This window comes from Melitaea cinxia, chromosome 20 (assembly GCF_905220565.1).
Source record: "Melitaea cinxia chromosome 20, ilMelCinx1.1, whole genome shotgun sequence".
In the NCBI taxonomy this organism is placed as follows: Eukaryota; Metazoa; Arthropoda; class Insecta; order Lepidoptera; family Nymphalidae; genus Melitaea; species Melitaea cinxia.
Window position 1 is genome coordinate 12,192,625 of NC_059413.1, and position 13,122 is coordinate 12,205,746.

Consider the following 13,122-nt stretch of genomic DNA (forward strand, 5'->3'; position numbering starts at 1 on the left):
GTTAATCCTTGTGGTTCTCCCAACCTAGCCTCGGAGAACACGCTAGGCTGTCAGTCCCGGTTGTTATTACGTACACCTGATAGCGAACTTTACTCATAGTATGTCGACGCTTTAGCGCAGCGGTCACAGCACCGGCTGTTGCGCTGGCATTAGTGGGTTCAATTCCCGCGCACGACAGACATTTGTATTGGCCATATAGATGTTTGTCATGATCGGGTGTTTGTGCTTGTGTATTGTGTAGGTTTCCGAACCCCCGACATAAGAGAAAAAACATCCTTGTTAGGTCTACCCATCACTAAAAATTGTAAAATAAAATAATTTTTAACAAAAAATAAACCGACTTCAAAAAGGAAACTAAAAAGTGAAAAATAAATTTACTTAGTACAAAGTAATTCGTATTTTGATTTAGTTAATCAGAAATGATTAAATAAATATTTTATAATTTTGAAGTTGGTGCCCAGTAAATACTACAACAACCTGGCTACAATAACAAATACAAACAACACACACACAACAAACAAGTACAAAAAATATTATTAGATATGTCAAAACAATAACAGAATAATAACAGTATTCAACCTAATAGTCAATGAAACAAATTATGAAAGAAAACTGAATACAACTTACGAGTAGATACTAGAGTAGTTATTGTTTTACTTGGCACCGACTTCAAAATTATAAAATATTTATTTAATCATTTCTGATTAACTAAATCAAAATACGAATTACTTTGTACTAAGTAAATTTATTTTTCACTTTTTAGTTTCCTTTTTGAAGTCGGTTTATTTTTTGTTAAAAATTATTTTATTACTAATTACCATTTATCTCCCATGATGTTGGCCAAGTATTACAATTTTATTTCATAGCATTTAAAATATGATTTTTGAAGTTTCCTTTGAAAATGGATATATTACAGTCAATCAGGGTAACTTTGACAGATTATTACCTATATTCTTTTATCTAACTTTGATAATTTTAAATATGAGACACAAGAGTTAATTTAATACGAGCTCTCAGGTTGGTTTTCATACTCTCAAGTTATTTAACGTCTATAAAAATTATAATTTGTATCAAAAACTGGCAATTTTGTTGTGTGTCAAATTTACAACCCCTTTATGGGTAACTTTAAAACAGGTGAGATTTTAAGATAGACATATTAAAGGTTCTTCTTCTTTAGGTTTAATGGCTTTCAATAGTGCCAAATGAGCACAGATGATTTCGCCAATGTCGCGTAGAAAATATCAAAGGTTGTATTATGTTTTTACATAACTTGATAGTAACGAAATTTTCGAGTTATCAAAAAGTTTACGACTGAATAAAATACAAAAATTGCGCGAGGAACTTTTAGCAAAGTTTTTGACATTAACTTCGTTTGAAAGCTTCTTTTTTTCACAGAGTTTACTTACGAAATTTGTTAAGTAAACAAATTTTATAAATTTAATTTTACGCACTAAATGTGGACCACGTAAAAAACAAAAAATAATTTTGCGATTTGACTGTCAAAGTTACCCTTGTCAATCAAAGTTACCCCGAGTGGCCGTATCGCATTCTTTTAATACTGTTGGTAATAATGGATCTGTAATCCTTACAAAATTCCAACATTTTCCTATCCAACCTTGCCCATGAATGAGCTCTGGCTACCTTACTCAACACAGGAACACGACACTACTTGAGAGGAATATTATTTGGCCTCGATATTCTCCAAGGTTTTGGTGCGTCATAGTGGGTTGTTCCACATTTTAAATATCCTACTACACCTTATCTCAATATAATGTGTGTAGTTTTTCGAATAATCTTTTTAACAAGAGTAAGTATCATCATCGAGCGCTTACAATAATCACAGATTTACATGCTCAACGAAACAAAACGAGTAGACCAACAAGAACCGACATACAGTCTAGAAATAAATATTTTGTACAAATACAATATCCGTATCAAGCAATAATCGAAATCGCTGCCGTGACGTTAATGTAATTTACGTGTGATTGAATGTTCTTTAACAAACTCTATTTCAAAAAGGAATGGAATTTCGTTTTCTTTCATTCTTTTTTTTATATTCATTATTTTTAACGTACAAAAAAATCCGTATTAAAACTATCCATAAACTACTTCACTCGAATTTCACAATTTTTTGATCCCTCCCCTCGTCCTTGTCACAGTTGGTCACATTTATGAGACCCCTGTCTAGTGTAACGTCACATATTTTTCAAATTATTTATTAAATTAAAACATTAGGTTACAATATTATTTTAATTTTGGATCTGTCCCCACCCCTTGTGGAACCCCTCAGATGGCCCCTAAGTTGCGTAAACATAATTTTAGTCATAACTTTAGTGTGTAGCGGCCTACAACAAACTAATATTACAGAGAATAAAAACTCATCCTTTAGTTCAAATCGATAAAGCTTTGAAACAACTGAACTGATTAAAATAACATTTTAAATTAATATGCTTATTTTTATTACTAAAATTATTTAGAAACGGGATATTTGCCTTTTTTTATTTTCATTTTGCGGAGCTCGATATTTCGTTATCTACGAATGTCTTGATCACGATCCCGCCATCCCGACATCCCGCCCGTCAGTAAATATCCCGTTTTAAAATAATTTGAGTGATTATAATAATTCTATCACTTTGAAATGTAAACTATAAAGCATTTAGGAAAGCTGTAACTAAATATTAGTGCTTGTTAGCAGTTTCGCCGTGATATCAGCTTTTGAATAATTCTATATCATACCTGTTTTGTTCGAGGGGATGCTTTGTACGCAGCTTCTAATTTAGCATTTGGCGTTGGTCGTTTTGGCTTCGACGCTTTAATACCTAGATATATTCCGAATGGGGCGTATATATATCTGAAAAAGAAAATTTTGTCATTATTATAAAGTTTATAGTTATTTATTTATTAAAACATAATTGTACTTGTTTATTTATTAAACATAATTGTACTGTTTTATTGCCTTGCTTACACGCTCACGAAAGGTATCATGTTGAACGATTCTATCAAAGTAGCTCGTCTATTTAAACTAAGTCAAATTTTAACTGAGGTAGGGCACAGCAGGAATTTCCTGCTCAAAATATGGAGCAGCCCGACTGGGGTAGTAGCTCGACCTTACAGAAGACCACAGCTAAATAATACTGTTTTCAAGCAGTATTGTGTTCCTGTTGGTGAGTAAGGTGACCAGAGCTCCTGGGGGATTGGGGATTGGGTCGGCAACGCGCTTGCGATGCTTCTGGTGTTGCAGGTGTCTATAAGCTACGGTAATCGCTTACCATCAGGTGAGCCGTACGCTTGTTTGCCGACCTAGTGACATAAAAAAAATAATAAAAATGGACTAGGAATTGTTTTTTTATTTGCAGGAGCGTATTTAGAGGTCCAACATCCTGTATATTCGTATATTAGCTAATAACTAGGGGGCACTTTTCATAATGTCCGCACATTATATGAATAGCTACTTAGGGCGAAATAAATACATGCCATGTGGCTTTCTAGTTAATGTTAAGGTTAAAGCATAAAATAATTTTATTTATCGACTTAAATCAAAAATATTTTTCGCTTTAATGTGGTTTTCTTTTTATGATTACTCTCTTTAAGCGCTATAGTGTAATTGTCTCTTAATATATTTTTAACCAACTTCCAAAAAAGGAGGAGGTTCTCAATTCGACTGTATTTTTTTTTATACCTACTCGACCGTTGCATATCGTATATTATTATGTAACGGATTCCCAACATATTTTTATTATTGACTAGCGGTGCCCGCGGCTTCGCCCGCGTTGTAATCAGTGTTTCACAAACTTTTACCGGCAAACTTCCAGTGAAACTCTCATCAAAATCTGCTTAGCCGTTCTGTAAACCTTCCTCTTGAAGCCCTCTCTCCATTGGTTAAACCGCATGAAAATCTGTTCAGTAGATTTTGGGGGAATCGATCACATACACTTTTGGGGACTTTGTTTTATAATACACTAACTGTTGCCCGCGACTACGTTCGCGTGGTTATGAAGATATGCATTACTATTAAGATGTTGCACTTGAAATGCTTATCACACTGAGTAACTTTTTAAAAGGCACAATTTAGTATAATTTAATAGTTATTTTTATAAAAACTCTCTATACACCACATTTTTAGCTTTATTTTCAGGCTGCAGTATAAATAACCTATCAGGCGAACTTATAGCTGCTGTTTATGTTTCGTACAAACTATCAACCCCAATTAAACCCCCTTAGCGGTGGAAAAATCCGTTCGCAAAATCCGTTGTTAGCGGACGTCTACTTACTATAATCTACCTCCCTGCCAAATTTCATCTTTGTCCAGCCTGGATGGATTAAAAACCGCTGGATGGTCCCAGCGGTTTTTGAGTTCTCGTGATGAGTGAGTCAGTGACCTTTCTCTTTTATATATAGATTACGATACATTATTTTGACACCTCCTCACCATCTATTGAGCATACATTTTGAATTTCAAGTCTCTTACTCAAAAACATCGGACTTTCATATAAACTTCCAACCCCCGTTTTACCCCTTTAGGGGTCGAGTTTCGTAAAACCCGTTCTTAACGGATGTTTACGTCTTATAAGGAGTCTGTCTGCCAAATTTCAAGTTTGTAGCTATTATAGTTGCGGAGATTTCGCGATAAGTGAGTCAGCCTACCATCCCCCGTTTTAACCCCAAAAGGGAGTTAATTTCTAAAGATATATTATTCGGACACCTTTTCACCATCTATAGAGCTTACATTTTAAATTTCAAGTCTCTTACTTCAAAAACATAGGACTTTCATACAAACTTCCAACCCCCGTTTTACCCCCTTAGGGGTCGAGTTTCGTAAAATCCGTTCTTAGCGGATGCCTACGTCTTATAAGGAACCTACTTGCCAAATTTCAAGTTTGTAGGTGTTATAGTTTCGAAGATTTCGTGATGAGTGAGTGACCTTTCGCTTTTATATATATTATTATAGAAGATTATAGATTATAATACATGCTAATAATATATATAATAATTTACATAGTTATTAAAAAAAAAAATACACAAAAATTAAAAAAAAAAACATTTCGTTACAGGTGATTGTGGTATAAATAATGTCTGCCTGGAATAGTGACAAGAATATTGTATGTATTCAAATACCGTGACCAAGATAAGGTTGCCAGATAACACTGGGTGCATTACCTAACTACTCGGTTTGTAATATATCTCTTCAATCGCAATTATCTCAACAAAAATGAACCAGCACTTCTGTCACCGATGATTCTGATCCCTGGAGTTTATTGAACTCGCTAATTATTAAAAATTATTTGAATTTATAATGAAAGAACTTTTTCGGATTTTGTCTCGGTTTCATTTTTATAATTTTATAACTTTTTACCGGAAATATTCATTTTAATCGACTGTTAAGATCGATGTCCAGTGTCTACTATCAGTGATAAGATCGCCCTCACACCATAAAGTTTGTATTAAGTATTTTTCATTAATATACTTTCAAAGTGTAATAAAATATTTAACAAGAAAGATTAGAAGATAAAAACAATCACTCTTATATTATTACTAGATGTGCCCGCGACTGTCCGCGTGGTATTAAAAAAAAATCTTGTTCAGCTCGCAGTTACAAAATAAAAATATTTCTAAAATAAAAGTCTAAGTAGCCTAAGTTACTCCATATTACATCAGCTATCTGCCAGTGAAAGTCCCGTCAAAATCGGTCCAGCCGTTTCAGAGATTAGCCGGAACAAACATACAGACAGACAGGCAGACACAAAATTTTTAAAAAATGTTATTGTGGTATATATATATCATATGTATTTAGTAAAAAGCGATTATTTTAATATTACAAACAGGCACTCCATTTTTATAGATTATACAATAAAGAAGTTATTATACAAAATGCAATATTAACAATTTACATAATTTTTATTAAATAATTCTTCAATTTAAATTTGGCCATTTGATGGATATAACTCCACACCCTAATTGTTCAGTTTGTGGAGTAGTAGAGGATGCCTATCATATATTAATGGAATGTGTTAAGAACGAAACCAGAAGACGCCAATTTTTCCCATATAATCTGTTTTATACGAATGTTGGAGAATGTAATAGTATATTGACAAAACCAGAATCTATTTCGGCAAAGAAATTGTGTAAATTGGTCGATGAAGTTCAATCAACCATGTAATTGTATTAACATAAATGTATAATAACAGAGCGACTTACGCCGAGTTGCACGAAACAAAATTAAAATTTAAGTTGAGATTAAACTAATTTAATCACAAGAATTTCATACAATTCTTGCGATTAAATGAGTTCACGTTATTTTTGGCGTAAACTTGTGGAGGCCTATGTCCAGCAGTGGACTGTATAGGCTGTAATGTTGCGATTAAATTAGTTTAATCACTACTTAAATTTTAATTTCTTTTCGTGCAACTCGGCGATAGTCGCAGTAGCGGCAAAGCTCTTTAATAAAGAAAAAAAAAAATTCTTCAATTACTATTTTTTTTTTGTACGAGTAGTTTTATTTCTTTTTAAAACAGAAATAAAGATTAAATAAAATTATTTATGTCGAGTTTTTTTTATAATGGCTATGTAACAAAGTCTGTTTCTCTGTTCCGAATAAACTCGAGCTAGCGAGTAAGTACTTATTAACTACTGAAAGGATATTCATACGCTTTTCACGAAGGCAGAGCGATTCGAATATTTAGGGTAAAATTTGTTAAGGTAATGGTTAATCAACAAGGTAAAACAATAAACCAAGCAGCCTGGAAGTTTTCATAGAAAACGCTTTATTAAAAAACTGTATGGTGAAAATAATATTTCTTTCAAAAATCTACTTATGTAAGAAACGGCATTTAAATGGCATACATCTGTATTATATGACTCTAAGATAATTATACTACCCATGAGAAGCCAGGTCCAGTCATGTATAATTTACATATTTTTTTTTTTGTATTTTAAATATTATTTCGTCTACATCTTATACTAACTAAACTAAAATTAGTTTGACTATTATCATAGGAAGACATCAAATTCTAGAAATAATTCCTAATTACTTTGAAATGAGTTGATAACGTGATATCAACTCTCGTGACTGTAAATTATTTTGATAAGGAATATTGCCGTACTTATCTGATAAGATCGATTTATGTTTATTTTTACGAAATCACAGTTCTTTTAGATAGAAAATAAAATTCGAGTGAATTTAAATACAATACTTTTCACTTATGAATCATTTTTTATATTATTTGTTTACTATCTGTCGGATCTAACTTTATCCCATCATAATTTTTTTCGTAGAGAAATCGATTTTTAGGATTCCGTACCTCAAAACGGAAAACCGGAACCCTTATAGGATCACTATAAGATGTCCGTCCATCTGTCAAGACAGTCTTTTTCAGGAACGCGTGGAGTTATCAAGCTGAAATTCATATCAAATACTCAGGTCTACTGTCACACTGACAAGCCAGCCCTGCGGTCACCAACCCATCTGCCCACGCCATTTTTGGCACGAACTTGTGGATACCTATATCCAGCAGTGGACTGTATTAGGCGGAAGTGATAATGATGATGATATAATAAAATATTTTTAATAATTATGTTTATACGGAGCCCTCGGTGCGCGAATCCTACTCGCATGCACTTGGCCGATTTTTTTTTCTACACAAATCTTGCTCTAACATCATCAAATACAAAATAAGAATTATGCAATTTGCTGCACAAAATTCTTACAAGTACTTTTTTTAATTCATCTCGAAAAACTTTATTATCTATACAAATAAATAAAATTAAAGTGTCTGTTTGTAATATTAAAATATAACCGCTTTTTACTAAATGCATATTTATTTATTTATTTATTACATTTTACATTTATTGCACTTACAGTTTACAACCAAGGCGTACAATAAACAAGCATAAATTAATAACACTACAACAAATACATTAAAGAAATAACAATTTATCTTATAATACGAGTATACACATTAACATAATTCTAAATACTTAAAGCAAGATTTAACAAATTCAGACGAATTCATAGCGAATATATCAATACTACTATTGGAGGCCAACATATTATTAAGTAAGCGAAGGGCTGACTGCGTTGGGGCGCTCCAAGCCGTTTGCGTCCGCACACACTCCACCGCGAACAGCGGCCGGGAGCGCCTCATGACCGTACAGCGCGGTGCGCATATACCACATGCCCCCAATGTCGTAGGGTTATCTATTTTATTATTTAGTAAATGGTAGTAGTGGAGCACAAGGGCACACTTTCGCCTTAGCTCAAGTGTATCCAAGCCCACCATACCATTCACATAAAGAGAGGGATACAAATAAGGATAGTAACCATAGAGTTTAAAGAACAAATAACGGGCAAACTTTTTTTGCATTCGCTCAACTAAGGTTTTATAAAGTTTTTCGTGTGGATTCCAAATTAAAGCATTGTATTCCAATGTACTGCGAATAAAAGCAAAGTATAATATTAAAATTGATTCTTTGTTAGAAAATCTTGCCGATTGTCTTATAACAAACCCAAGTGCTTTGTACGCTTTTTGACACGTCAATTTAATGTGGTGATTGAACGTTAACGCCGAATCAAAGACTATACCTAGATCACGTATTCTATCTACTCTAGACAAAGCTTCGCCGTCGACGGTGTACGTGAAGGAGATCGGGGAATGGGACCGAGTATACGTTACAATTTTACATTTAGATGTATTAAATGCTAATTGATTGTCTCTGCTCCAGGCACAAACATTATGTATGTCATTTTGAAGCGCATCGCAATCAGTATTGCCTTCAATAGTCATAAACAACTTTAGGTCGTCAGCGAATATCAGACATTGGGTTCTTTTGAGTACTTCTGGAAGGTCGTTAATCATGATGAGAAATTGGGTAGGACCTAAAGTACCACCCTGGCTTACACCAGAAAGTACAAAGTATGGATCAGACTGATAAAACCCAAGCTGGACGTATTGAACGCGGTTTGTGAAATAATTTGCAAAGAACTTTAATAAAGTGGGTGTAAAACCTAATTTTGAAAACTTATTTAGAAGAATATCAATATTTACGCGGTCAAACGCTTTTTGAAAGTCAAAGTAGGCAACGTCAACTTGTTTTCTTCTGTCTAAAGCCCTTGCACTGTAGTCGGTAAAATTAATAAGGTTCGTGGTAGTTGAGCGGCGGGCGCGAAAACCGTGCTGTGAGTCTGACAGTCGGGACTGGATTTGAGCAGTGTTGTGACAATTTAATATTGTTTCCAAAACTTTTGCAAAGCCTGATAAAATAGCTATAGGTCTATAGTTATCTATTCTAGATTTATTACCACTCTTAAGAACTGGTGTTACTCGAGATAATTTCCAAGCAGTCGGAAATTTTTCGGATGATAGTGACAGATTAAAGATAAAGTGAAGAGGGCCCTGAAAAATAGACAGACAGTGCTTTATAAGATATGAAGGAATACCATCTGGACCTGCTGTCCAACGGGGCTTAAGGCGCCGAACTGCGGTACGGATGTCAGCCTCAGATATGTAACTTACAGAAACACACGCAGATGGGATACCAGGCACTGAACAAATTTCATTCATATCTAATCTAGGTTTTGCGGTTAGGAATACCGACCTAAAATAGGTTGCGAAAGCATTAGCAGCGTTTAATCCCGAAACTACAATTCCATTAATCTCATAGTCTGTACATAAATTATTAGATGCACGCTGATTTTTAACGAAGTCCCAGAATTTAGAAGGATTATCTTACAAGTTAATATTCAATGTATGTACATAATTTGAAAAAGCACTATTAATTAAAAAATTTGTCATTGTTCGATAAAACTTAAACATTTCTCTATTAAATTCCTGCCCACTGTGCTTATATTTCTTTAAATGAAAATACTTTTATTAACTGTAAGTACTCGATCTATAGTTGTTTTTAGTGTATATATGCCGACCTGTTCTCATGAAAATTTACCGATTTTTACGGAGTGTTTAAGTGCAATAAGATCTATAATGGAAACAGAGGAGAACTCGGGTGTTGAATCTTTTTATATTTTAGGAGACTTTAATGCTCACCCTAACGAGTTGTTTTTTAATGAGATGATTAATTTCTGTGCTGAGCAAAAGTGGTTATGTGCGGATGTTAAAAATCTAGGAATAGACTCAAATTCTTATACCTTTATAAGCGATGTGCATGGTAGTGTAAGGTGGTTGGATCATTGTATAGTCACAGAGTCAGCTAGTAAGACAATAAATAATATATATATTAAATATGACGTCTACTGGTCGGACCACTTTCCACTTGCTAGAATGTGATTTATTTTGTGTAAAACCTAAAATAATGTTACCAAATTGTCGGCCCAATGGCAACAGGACTAAAGTATATATATATATATATATATATATATATATATATATATATATATATATATATATATATATATATATATGTGTCATTATTTTCATTACCTACGTTAATTTCAACGCGAAGTGAAAACGGCAACACAAAGATGGGAAAAGCCGTAATTGCAGACACAGTTAAGTGTTTCCGTTTGTAATAAACTGCTACTAAAGAAACATATTTGGTCTTTTTAGACAACAGTAAATGACTCATAGCTACAAGGTGCTTAAGCTGACCAGATCATTCACCTAAGATAAACGTGGAGATATCTCCTCTCATTACTTATGACTTTAAAATAGTCGGTTGTATTGAAATGACGAAACATGACCATTAAACAATTAGCTAATTAGATGATATACGTAGTCATTTAAACGCCACGGGGATATAACACTATTTTATACAGACGGTTTGCAAGCGTTCGGTCCGACTGGTGATAATCATTTATCGTAGCCAATAGACGCTCGCAAAACCAGAAACATCATAAAGTCCTTTGTCGAACCTACCCCCGTTAATATAATACCAATTCTAAGAGCTCTCGATTTTACTCGACACAAGAACATACTACTACTTGAGGGCAATATACGAGTATTCTGAACTATATTTTGTAGCATAGTAAAATACTTAAAAACTTAGAAGTTGTTTTTCTCCCTATCTTATTTGTATTTATACTTTTTGTTTTATTATTAATTTATTCGAGTTTTACCTCCGAAGTTTTAAACGTAACCTATTAGATTTTGGACAATAATTATAAACTAACATTTAAAGTAAATAAATACAAGCCCAACTTTTAGTAGGTGATTTAAAAATATACCTTAATATAGTAGTAGCGATTAATAAATTTGCTTTTATTATCCTGATAAGCAGTAAAAGACTAAAAGTAGCATTTAGAGGAAAACCCCCTGAACTGAGGACGAAATTATATAGAAATTAAATTTTTTAGTTTATTGGTGACGATTTTATTTCATGTTACTTTTAGATTAAAATCGAAATTACGAATAGGTTTTATAGTTGAATTGTCGATTGTGATTAGGGCATTATGGGCCTGATATTTTTAGCCTAGCTGTAAAAATTCCCCAAAAAAAAATTGAACCAAGTTTAAACTGTCTGTACCTATCATCATTCCAACACGTGGCTCAGCATTCAACATATTATTTTTATTGAAAATAGAAAGGTCGAGGAATGCCTTTTAAACATAAACATTTTATTTATAGACAGATAGATAAAAGTTGTTTGTGTGAAGTTAAACTTAAAATAAGTATTTGTCAATTTACTGGCAATGTTGCTATCATCAATTTGGTATACTTGACTAGCTGACCAGGCAAACGCTGTTTTGCCGGTAAACGCTTTGAAAGAAAAGAGGTCGGTGGTAGGGGGGTGAAAATTTAGGGTAGTATATATTTTTTGTCATATCATAATAAAATAAGAAATTTACCAAAAAAATTTATATATATATATATATATATATATATATATATATATATATAAATTTTTATATATATATATATATATATATATATATATATATATATATGGCCGAATATCCGGCGGAACTTAGCTGTTTGGTGGTTTGTACACTCAAACTTGTCTTTCTTCCCGTGGGGGTCGTAAAAGGCGACCGAGGGATAAACCTGACTCAAAATCATCAGGGTCCTGGAGAAGGAAAACTTCATTTAAAACCCGGAATGAGGTCTCCGTCAAGCATTCGTGGCATAGCTCTAAAATGCGAAATACTCTTGCAGCCATTACTATCCGGTATCCGGGCGGACAGTGAAAACAAAGCCGGATAGGGCGGATACCGGATAGTTACCGGATATCCGTTTCATCTCTAATATGTATATATCTATACTAATATTATAAAGAGGTAAAGTTTATAACTTTGTTTGTATGTAGGGGGTGATCTTCGCAAATACTGATCCGATCATGAAAATATTTTCACTAACAGTAAGCTACACTATTCAGGAGTGACATAGGCTATATTTTATTGTAATTGAACAAAAAATTCAGTAAATAAGAAAAAGATTAAAATATAATATCAAAATGGTAAATAAACTAGCTCCATCTATCGTTATTAGAAACCAATTAATTAGTCTTTCGACGTTATTAATTTAGTCTTATTTTAGTCTATCGACGACGTTTTCTCGATTTTTGATAGATGGCGTTGGAGCAACATATTATTTATTTCAGTGCTATAAAATTTGTTCTTTAAGGTATGTTATTTGGTTCTGTAATTAAAAATAATGAATACACGGGAGCAACATATTATTTATTTAAGTGCTATAAAATTTGTTCTTCAAAGTATGTTATTTAGTTAATATAATAATAATTAACGCCCAACGAAGTTGGCACGGGTCGGCTAGTATATATATATATATATTGGGTTGGGCCACCCTTATCACTTATAAACTCCATCTGAGAAAAATATACATCAGAAGAGGAAGGAAAAAAGGAAAGAAGTTTACGCTTATCTATACTAATATTATAAAAAACAAAAATTTTATTTTTTGCTTGTGGGTAAACCCAAAAACTACTTTATATAAATTCATTCACCAGGAGAATAATGCGTTATCAATGGGTAACGTAGACTGTATATAGTAAAAAAATACATTACACGATAATTAATCACCAACATATCATTAACTAAAACTTTCTCCGAAACAAGCTGCATTTTATGGTATAAGTACTATTCCGATCGGTTCAGTAGTTTTCGGCGTAAAACCGGACAATAAATTATAGTTTAAAAAAACTAAAAACCCACGCTTT

The 13,122-nt window shown here is 33.0% G+C and overlaps 1 protein-coding gene across 1 annotated transcript in view; it reads right to left on the minus strand.

Moving 5' to 3' along the window:
* The window catches only part of LOC123663540 (ceramide synthase 6-like), a 31,866-nt gene that overhangs the window by 11,842 nt on the left and 6,902 nt on the right, over nt 1–13,122 (minus strand). The window contains exon 2 of the mRNA XM_045598217.1: nt 2,737–2,851. Coding sequence (XP_045454173.1) covers nt 2,737–2,851 — 115 coding nt within the window. The remainder of the gene's footprint in view (nt 1–2,736; nt 2,852–13,122) is intronic.